At 41.4% G+C, this 12,303-nt stretch overlaps 1 protein-coding gene and 2 long non-coding RNA genes across 3 annotated transcripts in view; 2 read left to right on the top strand and 1 right to left on the bottom strand.

Annotated features, from left to right (window-relative positions):
- The window catches only part of LOC117941632, a 29,077-nt gene extending 23,759 nt beyond the window's left edge, over window positions 1-5,318 (bottom strand). The window contains exons 1-2 of the long non-coding RNA XR_004655937.1: window positions 5,263-5,318; window positions 3,749-3,791 (exon numbers count right to left, since the gene is read on the bottom strand). This is a non-coding gene — a long non-coding RNA (uncharacterized LOC117941632). The remainder of the gene's footprint in view (window positions 1-3,748; window positions 3,792-5,262) is intronic.
- frem2b (FRAS1 related extracellular matrix 2b) overlaps window positions 1-9,033 on the top strand; it is a 61,682-nt gene extending 52,649 nt beyond the window's left edge. The window contains exons 17-24 of the mRNA XM_034866153.1: window positions 2,723-2,915; window positions 3,001-3,105; window positions 3,432-3,559; window positions 3,642-3,776; window positions 6,302-6,428; window positions 6,994-7,181; window positions 7,277-7,423; window positions 8,462-9,033. Coding sequence (XP_034722044.1) covers window positions 2,723-2,915; window positions 3,001-3,105; window positions 3,432-3,559; window positions 3,642-3,776; window positions 6,302-6,428; window positions 6,994-7,181; window positions 7,277-7,423; window positions 8,462-8,962 — 1,524 coding nt within the window. The 3' untranslated portion in view covers window positions 8,963-9,033. The remainder of the gene's footprint in view (window positions 1-2,722; window positions 2,916-3,000; window positions 3,106-3,431; window positions 3,560-3,641; window positions 3,777-6,301; window positions 6,429-6,993; window positions 7,182-7,276; window positions 7,424-8,461) is intronic.
- Window positions 9,034-9,496: 463 nt separating this feature from the next.
- LOC117941629 lies at window positions 9,497-11,436 on the top strand. The gene is made up of 2 exons (XR_004655934.1): window positions 9,497-10,843; window positions 11,364-11,436. It is a non-coding gene; the product is annotated as an uncharacterized LOC117941629 (long non-coding RNA).
- Window positions 11,437-12,303: the final 867 nt, after the last annotated feature.

Here is a 12,303-nt window from a genome sequence, read left to right as displayed (position 1 = left end):
GAGACCCGCGTTAGCCTGTAGCAATGACTAACCCGACACCCTGCTCTCTTCAACTCCTTGTTACTTGCCTTTTCAAAACGGCAAGTCAAGAACCAGCAGCCTCATAACAATCTGCATTAGCCTGTTCCGCTACGTGTACAATGTGCTCATATTAGCAGCAGTTGTTAATTGTGGAGCTGGAAGGAAGAAAATCTTAAAGCCCTCTGCGTCCTCCTGACACTCAAACCTTGCAGACTTCAACATTTGCATTCACCTTGGAAACCCACTGTTAGGTGACTTGCCGTTAATTAGGGTAGAGTGTTATAAAGGTCGTAAAAGTGCACAAGGCACTGCGTGGTGAAAACCCACCGCTACGCTCCCCACTGAGGATTATTAATTCAAGCCCTACAGCACTTGTTCGCATATTTTGTCTCAGTAGAAATACAGAAATAGGAACGTATAGTGTATATTGGTTTGTTATTTTAATGAGAGTTTCTCATTTTACCTGGCTTCAGGTTCATTTAATAACAAAGACAGCACCCAGGTGATAACGATCTTTCTCAACAAGTGGACTTGTAGCTACATGATGTAAATGAGAATTGGGCATTAATACGCATGTCTTTACGAGTAAGCAAGACTGCTGCATGCACAACAATATGAACTTTTCCTTGTGGTCAAATCATTAATACACGTTAATGGTGAGCACTTCACATACTGACCACATTGATAATCAAATCATTTCTAAAAAAAAAGTATATATACTGTATATATATATATATATAATGCAAAGTTGGAAAAGCGATGAATGGCTTTGACCCTCTGAATACTTGCGGGGGGTCGGCAACCTGTCATCATCCACGGAATCCCATCAGGAAGTGGTATCTTTTTTTGTGCCGCATTCTGTGAAGAGGGCAACAAGTATTAACCAATCAGAGGCCGAGTAGGGCGGGTCTTCGCGAAATTGGGAAAAAGTCAATCATACTACCAGCCTGATATGTAAAAATCAGGCTGTGCTCCTGCCAGTGGCTGGGAAAGAGGTCATATGGCATGCAGAGGGGAACATTTCCAAAAACCACTCTTGCACACTTGATGCATGTGTGCCATTGGTTGAGCCATCGTGTGCCAAGTGGTGGCACTCGTGCATGAAGTTGCTGACCCGACTTAGACATAAGTCATGCCTGAAGATCACAATAATAATAATTTTTAAAAAAGTCTTCTTGTCCCTATTGTTGTTTTTTTAAAGGAAGGGGCAATGGCATTCATTCAGGTTGTGCAAAGAACTGTATGGTTACTGAGAACTTAGTCTCACGGCAGTTTGGGAAATGGTCACCTTATTTAATCTATTGATTTGTGTACAAATCATGTATTTGAATGGGAAGCATGTTTCGTGATCACGGCACGACTACAGTAGCGAGGCGTGTGAAAAGCCAAAAATCCGCGCAGAGAGGTTAGTTGGGGAGGTGGACGCGTCCAACATGACTGTCTCATTTCCCTGTTTTTCTTTTCCTGAACCCAACCGTCCCGTTTTCCCGTAAGCCCAAAGACAGTGGCCGTTTCCCCTGTGTGGCGTCTAATTTCCCTGTTGTTCGTTTCTTAAACCCAACCTCCGTATAGAGAACTTGAAATACATTAGATTAAAGTTCGTGCTCACCACTACAAAAAAATGACAAACGTCTCTGTTTACACGAATCAATAGATTAAAAATAACATGACCATTTTCACAAACTGTCAGTGTTACTGAACAGAGCAAAAGGCCACATGGATAGACATCACAGGTTCAGTTTTAGGATATGTAAGAAAAGTATGAAAAGAAGGGGTCTTTTGTTTTGGGTGCCCTGTGACCTGAGTGCTCCTCTAAGTGGTGAAGACAGCTCTGTGCAGGCCGGGGGCCAGTGTCGTGTCACAGAGAAGGGCTTAGTGCCCAAGCTTAACAGGACCATAGGAATTCATTAAGGCCTAGCAGGATGTGTCGGAAGGCCAGTCTGCAAATCATTTGCCTGATCCCTCAGCGCCTAGAGGCGTAGGCACGTCGCCACATGAACACAGAGCCGGCGCAGGCTCTCACAGGTCAGAGTACAAAGTACAGATAACAGAGACTTCTCCCTCTGACCACTTCGCTTTCACCACTTGGAATCCTTTAACCATTGTAGGGCAGCTTAGAGATGGGAAGTTTGGAGCAATTCAATATCCCCAAACTAACCAATTACAGCAAAAGATTAGAGCTAGAAATGTGAAATTGAAAATACCTGCAGTACTTTGTTAGACTCCATGACCACTTATATCATCATAATGGGAACTACTGAAGCCTACTTGAAGTTGTGTAACACATGCTTCGCCAATTCCGATCAACCCGTGGACTGAAGCATTGTTCACAACAGAACTCAAATAAGCCATAATGATAGACTGTTTATCTCCAGAGGTATTGCACTTCCTTCAGGATGTATGGAACATCAAGTGTACTGACGCCTAGTTGAAGTTACCCTTTTCGGCGTGATGTCCTAGGAAAGTGTGCTTTGGGTTTGCTAATACGTGTGTCACCAAGTCCATTTAATCCGTGGACTGATGCACTATTCAGACCTGACCTTGCTTAAATCAGCCACAATGGTAGAAAATTGTTGTTTACCTTCAGAGGAATTGTACATGCAGTTTATTCAGGCTGTCTTGCTGTTTTCCTCCTCACACCTTAATAACAGGGCTAAATAAATCTGTGAAATATGATTTCATGGTTTTTACTCTCACACAGGTGTTGAATCTGGTCCAGTCCTATGTGACCCTACGAGTCCCGCTCCACGTGTCCTATGTCTTCCACTCCCCTGTGGGAGCAGGAGGATGGCAGCACTTTGACTTGCAGTCGGAGCTGAGGCTCACTTTTGTGTACGACACTGCCATCTTATGGAGGGACGGTATCGGTAGCCCACCAGAGGCTGAGCTACAAGGTAAGACTTGAGCAGTGGATTTGTGATATGAAATTGACGACTGTTTAAAAATGTGTTATGTTGACTAAACTGATTGTCTTTGCAGGTGCTATGTACCCAACCAGCATGCGTATAAATGGCCAGGGACGACTAGTAGTCAACTTCCGCACTGAGGCTCGATTCAGAGGCCTGTTTGTGTTTGCTCATGCAGGTACAGGTTGCCATATAATATATATAACATAATATATATAACATTTTTAATATGATTGTACATAATATGCTGCTGTATAGCAAGTCTTAATTGTTTATAACAAAAATAATTGTTGAAAGTGATAGACTATGTTTAGTGTAGGAGATATTTTACTCAGCTTGTACCTGTGGTAATGCATTTCAAGACATATAAAATCGTATTTTTCACGAGTTAAAATTGATGGTCTGTCAGTTATGTCTTTTTCAAGTATTTCAACTTGCAACTGTATTTGAATGGACAAAGCTATTTGAATCTACGTATTCTTTAACTGATGTACTTTCCCACAGCTTCACCACTCACCTCCATGGTCATGTGTCCAGACCACCCTGGGTTGACCTTTAACCTCAGTCTCGTGAGGAATGAGCCAACCTACAACCAGCCCATCCAGCAGTGGACATTTGTCTCAGATTTTGCTGTGAGTGAAAAAAATTCTCCCCCGAGTTTTTTTTTTTTTTTTTTTACACCGAATTCTAAGAAAAAATAATTTCCCTTCTCAGGTGCGGGACTACTCTGGCACGTACACAGTGAAGCTGATCCCCTGCACATCCCCTCCCAGCCTGGAGTACACCATCCCTCCTGTCTGCAACCCCAGAGAGCCTCTTACCTTCGACATGGACATCCGCTTTCAGCAGGTGACCTTGTCTTGTCTAAAATTACAGAGGGAAAAGTCTTAAGGGTTTGTTGATCCTCGGGAGGAAACGTAGTCAGCACAACTAGCATTCAAAAATAAATGGAGCATATTGTTTTCTAGATTTAACATGAACTTAAAGATACACAGTGAGGCTCTGCCATTTTTTAACAATCAGATTACGTTTCAAGCCTGATTAGTACAATTCAAGGGATTGTGTGATACCAAGACTAAGAGAGAACATTTTTGAAAAGTCAGATTTCTTACATAACGACCATATTTTTTTTGTATTACAAATTTTCTAAAATGTGTTTAAATGTGCAACTGAGGCACTGTTTTGCTAAATATGCACTCATTTGCATAAATTTACTGAACAGAAATGTGGACATTGAATAAATCCAGGTTAAAAATTCTTCGTTTTGTTGACATGTTAGAGTCAAAGACTTTGAAGAGGGAATTATGGATCTCTTTTTCAATAGGTATCACCATTAATCTTTACCAGTTTATTCACATAAAGACAAGGTTTTTCTTTGTTCAAGTTTTCTGAAATTTTCATTAAAAATGTGCCAATAAAGAGTTATGTAATACTAACATTTGGTGAATTTAGGAGAAATCTACATGAGCAAGGAGACAAAGTGTAGTAAAATAAACCCTGGCATGTGTATTTGAGATGTTTTCTTCCACCAGTCTGAAAGAAGACATGTTATGGAAGCAAAATAGCCCAAAACTCCAAATTTAAACATATGATCTCCTCACCATCTGCTAGCTGTCTGTCTCCAGAACACACTGTAAAAACATCTCTTCACTATCTGCTAGCTGCCTGTCCCCTGAACACACCGTAAAAGAAACGCGGCCCCTGTAGACAGCCCAGGCTCCACAAATGGTGGCGAAAACAAACTGCACCAACCTGCACCATGAACCATAACACACAGTGTTCCTGCCAATAACCAACAAGAAAGAGTTGGTTGAGTCATGAATTTGCATTGTGGAAGCCTTCGTGCAAACGCTGCTGTGGTGATGGCTCAACCAACTCCTTCTTGCATGTGTTCAGGGGACACACAGCTAGCAGATAGTGAGGAGATGTTTGCAGCGTGTGTCAAAAAAGGTTGTAGCCTAAAAAACTCATGACATCGCTTAGAGCACATTTAAGATAGTTTAAAACAAATGTCAGCTTCACTGACGGTACTTAAGAATTTAAGGTGGATTGATTAAGTCAAGGCTTCTTTGAATATAGACTACTGCTGTACATTTGAAAATGAAGCCAAGCTGTGTGGATTACAGGAAGTAATTTAGTGAGCCTTTACTAACAAAAGAAAGGCCACCCCTGTTGGTGAGTCATAGCCTATTTTTTTAAATGTGTGCAACACATGGTGAAGTGTCCAGGGTTTTCAACACAAAGGCTGTTTTATTCCTTATTGTTCGTAATCAACAATACAGCCAGTTTATTTGTTTATGGGTTTTTTCCAATCACAGACACTCAAAACTACTACTGTCATCACTGCATGGTCCAAAACCAGTTTGAGAGTCCCAGAGTCAGCCACACCTGACACACTACCTCCTGTTTTTAATACCTTTTGTCTAATGGACAGTGGAAAAAAAATATTAACCAAAAAGTCTCTTACAGGAAGTAATAAATGAAGGAGTGGGTGAATTAATGAAAGACTTGTGAACCTAAATGTAACTTTTTACATTACTTCTCCATTCATTGCTTCTCCATTCATTACTTTCTGTAAGCCACACCTCTTGGCTCCTATTCAGTCATGTATTTTCTTCCCTGACACTGTTGAATCACTGGGTAACATACAGGAAGTAATGAATGAAGGGGTTAATGAAAGACTTGTCAACCTAAATGTAACTTTTTTAATTCTCCTTCGTTCATTACTTCCTGTAAGCCACACTTCTTGGCTCCTATTCAGTCATGTGTTTTTCTTGCCACTCTCTGTTATCACATCACTTGAAAAATCGGAGAGGAAACTCCCTCCTGGTACATCAAGTATTTATAACACTGCAACTCTCAGTCACGCTGACAGGAACACATCTCTAATCAACATCCCCATTTAAATCCATTTAGCGACACCTGCAGTGCAACATGTCCAGCTCCTGATGCTGACGCGAACATATAACCAACCCAGCATCCAATCGCCATCTATAGTGATCATTCCTGGCTAAAATCATTATTAAGTGCCAGAAATAAAGACAATGTGACACATTTCTTATTTTATCTGACTAAAAGTTTAAAAAGTAAAGAAAGTCCCCCACTGATAATTACATAATATGTAGAAAAGTGAGCACCTTGCTGGTTACAGCTTTACAAAGGGGTTGGTCTGGTTTTCCAGAATATGAATATTGAGAGTGTTGGAAGTATTTGCAAATGCAAGCAAGATAGTGAATAAAGACTTTTGAGCATTGTATCATATTCCAATTGATCAGATCATGTTAACTGTATGTGCTGTCTATATTGGTAACTTTGCTTGGCTTTGTCTCTAAATATGGTTTGTGTGTGTGTGTCTGTTGTATGTGTGTTTCTAGGTTAGCGACCCCGTGGCGGCTGAGTTCAGTCTGAACACGCAGATGATCTTACTCTCGAAGCGGATGCTCTGGCTGTCAGACGGCTCCATGGGCTTCGGACAGGAGAGCGATACTGCCTTCTCACAGGGTAAGGCAATAACATGCAGTCAGAAAATGTCTCTACTGCTCTAAAAGGTTTGTGGATGACAAAAAAACACAATGGCTGGATGGATGGTTATGGATGTTTTTCATGGCTTAGCTCCTCCTACAGATTATTCTACAGAGCTAAAAAGAACGCCCTGTGTGATGAATATTTCTGTTGATTTATCAGAAATGTTCCCCATTATTATTCCTGACCCAACAGCATAACGTTGAAATGAAAATCAGGGTTCCACGAAGTGTAATTTTGACCATTTCACCACTTCCATGTCTTTTCCCAAAAGAAGCTATTTATAAGAGCCTGAAGTTTATTTCTCTCAACAAGATCTTGAAACTTTTCGAAGCTGCCATCCAAAATCAAGATAGTAGTTTAAGCTGGGATTTTAATATTGTTCCCAATAGTGTATGAGCAAAATAATATCATTTGAGATATCTGCGTAAGTGTACATAATGAAATCTTTTGTATTACAACTTTTAATTACACCATCACATTTGTGCACGTTATGAGTAACATGTGTTTTGCAGTGATGAAAACAGTATTTCTCTTCCCTCAGGGGATACAATTTACGGCAGAGTGATGGTGGATCCAGTGCAGAACTTGGGCGACTCCTTTATTTGTAACATAGAGAAAGTGTTTCTGTGTACTGGAGCTGATGGATATGTCCCTAAATACAACCCCAGCAACTTTGAGTTTGGCTGTCTGGCGGATGCTCCATCACTACTCTACAGATTCAAGATAATTGTAAGTACCATAATGGTATCTGTCATCATGTCCCATGTTCTTTGTGTCCATTCAAACCGAAAATGATTCCTTCCTGTGTCATTTTCTCGCTCCAGGACAAAGCCCAGCCAGAGACCCAGGCCCGATCATTTGGCAGTGTAGCTTTCAACGCCTTCCTGGCGGTGGATGACCCCGGCGCGTTAGCACTAGCGAGACAACCCGGGTCAGATGGGTTCAGAATTGATTCCTCAGCTCTCTTCCAGGTCAGTACAAGAGTCACGCAAAGTGACTGTTACCTTCCTCAGAAAGCGGAGAGTAACCATTGATGTTTGAATAACTGAAGGAAAGAAGGAAGGAAGCAATGGAGGGGCTTGTTGTGAAATTCTGCACATTAGTTGAAAAAGAAAACAAAGATGGTGCAACGCTGTGCCACAAGAAATGAAGACTAATGACCAAATAAAGACTAAATAAAGACCAAAACAATATTGAGCTTGACATGGTCAGGCAGATGCAGATCAACGATGAAACGGAACAACAGCGTAAGTTAATGACAAAACAGTGATTGAAGTATATAGTGCTACACTTATACTGTATAAGTGCAAGAGGCAGAGTAACTAAGACTTAAAACAAGAAAAGAAGAACAAAGAATGAAAGGGAGGGGCTGAGAAGTTGTTGATGTTCAATTCTTTTGGCTAAGTCGTAGATCTTCACGATCCTACCTACAATGCCTTTAAATGAAGTTAACTGTTGACACAATACAGCAACGTGAGCAATTTAAATGAGCTTGATGCATGGTTACACCTCGTTTGCTCTTACCAGTTCATCATTGTGTGTACTTCGCCCACAGCATTCCCACCAATCGCTCCCAAAAGTTCCAGCTTGAAAGTAAAAATTTACAAATAAATCTTTACAATCATTCACAGAAAGAACCAAGTAGGCCGGCCTTGCACCATTCACATTTTCTTGAAAAGCTGTGATTGGATGGATCACCGTGTGGATTGCTAGCTTAAAGGTCGTTGTTGTTTGCGGAAGCAGAGAGAAAGAGAGTTTGAGAACGGCAACACAGAGTGGAAGGAGAGCGCCATCAAATTCCAGGTTTTATCCTGGAAAAGTACTTGATCCGTTGATCCAGGTTACCATGTAACATTTTACTGTGGGATGTGTGAGATAATGCAGTTAAAGGCAAGTCATCCAGTCATGTGAAGCCATAACAGTGACAAAAGTGTCCATAAAAATGACCCACAGGTATCATTTAAAAAAAACTAAAAACAAAACAATAACACAATGTTGCTTTTCTCCAGGTTTCTGCAGGGAGAGAGTGGTACATTCACACCATCTACACTGTCCGTTCTCGAGACAACGCTAACCGTGGCATAGGGAAGAGAAGCCTGGAGTACCATGTGATGAGCCAGCACTCAGATTTGCTTCCAAAGGGTCAGCATCGCAGCAGGAGATCAGCCAACGACGTGCCAGACATAATAGAGGACATTGGTCTGAGCAACAACCGTGGCACCAACATGCTCCACATCGCGCTGGACCGCAGCAGCCAGCAGAGGACCAGCCCAGAGAGGGAGATCTTCACCAGAGGAGTCCACCCGCGTGAGCTCAACCAGAGAGAGAGCGGTGACGACGGACTAGTGTTGATCATCGGCGTCTTTGTCGGGCTGCTCCTCACGGTGCTCGTCGTCATCGTGGTGGTGTTACTGGTCCGGTCTAAGCGAGAGAAGAAAGGCGTACCCGAGAGCTCCATCAGCGCAGAGCCCATGGTGACACAAACCCTTAGTGACAGCTCCGAGGTCTAACAAACACAATGACAATTGAGAGTCTTTAGTTAATATTTTTGTTTTGCAAGTGCCTCACATTTAGATAAAAAGACAAAGATTGTGTGTGAAGCATAGACTGTTTAATATTAATGGACAAAGCATCCGGTTCGGCAAAGTGCTTCAAATACGGAAGTGCCTTAAACCTGCATTCTATCTGAATTTCAGCAGGGAGAGACTCCTTAAACCTGCACTCCATCTGAATTTCAGCAGTGGGAGGCTCCTTAAACCTGCATTCTATCTGAGTTCCAGCAGGGGGAGACTCCTTAAACCTGCATTCTATCTGAATTTCAGCAGGGGGAGACTCCTTAAACCTGCATTCTATCTGAATTTCAGCAGGGGGAGACTCCTTAAACCTGCATTCTATTTGAATTTCAGCAGGGGTAGACTCCTTAAACCTGAATTCTATCTGAGTTCCAGCAGGGGGACACTCCTTAAACCTGCATTCTATCTGAATTCCAGCAGGGGGACACTCCTTAAACCTGCATTCTATCTGAATTCCCGCAGATAGAGACTCTTTAAACCTGCATTCTGTCTAAATTCCTGCAGGGGGAGACTCCTTAAACCTGCATTCTATCTGAATTCCAGCAGGGGGAGACTCCTTAAACCTGCATTCTGTCTAAATTCCTACAGGGGGAAACTCCTTAAAACTGCATTCTGTCTAAATTCCTGCAGGGGGAGACTTCTTAAACCTGCATTGTGTCTAAATTCCTGCAGGGGGAAACTCCTTAAACCTGCATTCTATCTGAATTCCAGCAGGGGGAGACACCATTAATATTACCAGTCTATGGTGTGAAGCAACACACGCAACAAGAGCTTTGATTCTGTTCAGAAATACTACTTGAAATACTGCGTCCCTATCACAGCCAGGGAGTGGTCCGGACAATAACTAGGAGACAAGCTTTGTTAGCAGCTGTTTCAAGGCACTGGTCATCAAGTCGTCACCACTCACTTATTGATTTACTTTTAATGCCACTTGATCCAAAAAAAAAAATAACCTGTGTTATTACATTTCCAAAGGTGCTACAGAAGATGCCTCTTAACTTCAATGGCATTTGGTGTTTTATTGAGTAAATGAAGAGCAGGGGGATATTTTGCATACTGTAGTAGTTGTAAACAATGGGCTTTGTAAGTTTGATTTGCTGCATCTAGACACTGTCCATGCTTACACTGGGTAAACATGTCTGTTCTTATAGAGACCTGTACTTAGATTCAGTGCGTGCCTAAGAAGTCACACTTTCTCGACGTTTTATGATGTTTGTTACGTTTTGTCCTGTGTAATCTGTAAGACATTAAGACATCCGTGCAAGAAAAAAAAATTCACAGTGTGCTCATGTTTTTGCATGCATTTAGTTTGGTATTTTGAGACTGTTTGACATTGTAAAAAAAAAGTCTGAATGCTGATTTGAATGGGACCGTGACAAATGTGTCTACTGCATTTCAGGCAGTTTGAGATTTAGTGTATCCCATGAAACATAATATTTATAAATGGCCAATTCTTATTGTTAAATCCCCCCCTAATATTTAGTTGTTGAAACACTGGATTTTAAGACCTAGTAATTACCACATGGCACTTCAGCAAATAAGAGAAGGGAAACTGGTAGAGTGTGTAGTATTGGATTGACTTTTAAGACAGCTGGTCTGCAATGTATAGTGTTCTATTGTAGTAGTTTCAGGTCCACTATTTCCAACAGGAACTATTTTCGATCAAAGGTATGCTTTATTTCTAAGTGTAGACTCCTGCAGCTTAGTTGCGATGGCTGGGACTCCAGATTCCTCTCACAACACGGCGTTGTGCTGTTACCTTTTTTTTTTTTAAACCTCAAAATATCGTCTAACAGGTTTAGCAGGTTTCACTTAAAGGTCCCATGACATGGTGCTCTTTGGATGCTTTTATATAGACCTAGTGGTTACCTAATACTGTATCTGAAGACTTTTTCCCAAAATTCAGCCTTGGTGCAGAATTACAGCCACTAGAGCCAGTCCCACAATGAGCTTTCTTTAGTACGTGCCATTTTTTTGTCTGTAGCTATTGAGGAGGAGGGGGGGGCCTGTGGAGGCTAGGGTTGTGGCCTTCACCAACTGCCACTTTGCTCGTTTGAAAGCCATGATGTCTCTCTATCATGGGGGGCCCAATATCACTGGGCGGCCAAAGCAGAGAAAGGGGAGGTAACCTTGCCCCTTATGACCTCATAAGGAGCTAGATTCCAGATCGGCCCATCTGAGCGTCATTTTCTCAAAGGCAGAGCAGGATACCCAGGGCTTGGTTTACATCTATCACCATTTCTAGCCACTAGGGGACCAAAGGCAGGCTGGAGAAATACCTATTAATAATAAAAGAAAACTCATAAAGGGAAATCTTCATGTCATGGGACCTTTAAAGGGAATGACGTGTTTTACCCTCAACCATCATCATTGCCGTCAGAACTGTTCTCCTCTCCCTGACTCATTAGTTTGAAATGTATTTATTTATTTTTCAATGCTTGTTATTTAGTGCAGACATAAATCATATATCCTTTCTTCTCCCTTTTTAATTTTGCTTTAATTTTAACCTTGGTTTAGAAACTGACTAACTTGTGTGTTATTGGGATTTTCAAATAGAATACATTTATGTGCCATGTTTGCATTAGAACTTTGTGAATGTGCACAGAAGATGAAGATCAAAACTTTCCATGTGTTTTTTTGTTGCTGTTTTTTTCCAGATCCAGGCACAGGATTACCATAAAATCTTATAACCTCATACTAAGTATTCAAAGTGCTTTTATGTAGTACAGGATCCATTCACCATTCACACACTGTGGTCGAGGCTGCCGTACAACTCATCAGACTCAGACACATTTACACATGGGCCCAAGGACACTTCAACATGGAACTGCAGGGCCAGGGATCGAACCGCCAACCTTCCAATTGGCAGATGACCGCTCTACCACAGCCGCCCCTATGCTAGACACTAACTTCATAGTCACTACTTGCTAAATGTCACGTTTATTTGCAGTTTTATTTTGAAATTGAAAACAATTCTATGCAACCTGTGATATAATACCTTCATGAAATGTTTACCCCAAGTATGCTTTTTTTTCCAGTGCACAATTTACCTGCTGATTTAGGTTTAACACTGTATTAATGTACTGTGGTTCTTTTATTCCACTCTAATGCTTTGAGTGTGTTCTGAGCTTTTTTTCATGCACATGTATGTATGTATGTATATACATATGTATTACCTATAAATATACCATTTGGATGTTTTGGGAACGGTTACTGTTAAAAAAGAAATGTGCTGTAAGTATTTGTAACATAGACCAGAAGCACAGCGTGGTCTGCAA

Source organism: Etheostoma cragini, chromosome 3 (assembly GCF_013103735.1).
Source record: "Etheostoma cragini isolate CJK2018 chromosome 3, CSU_Ecrag_1.0, whole genome shotgun sequence".
Lineage (NCBI taxonomy): Eukaryota > Metazoa > Chordata > Actinopteri > Perciformes > Percidae > Etheostoma > Etheostoma cragini.
This window is presented reverse-complemented; position numbering and strand designations above follow the sequence as displayed.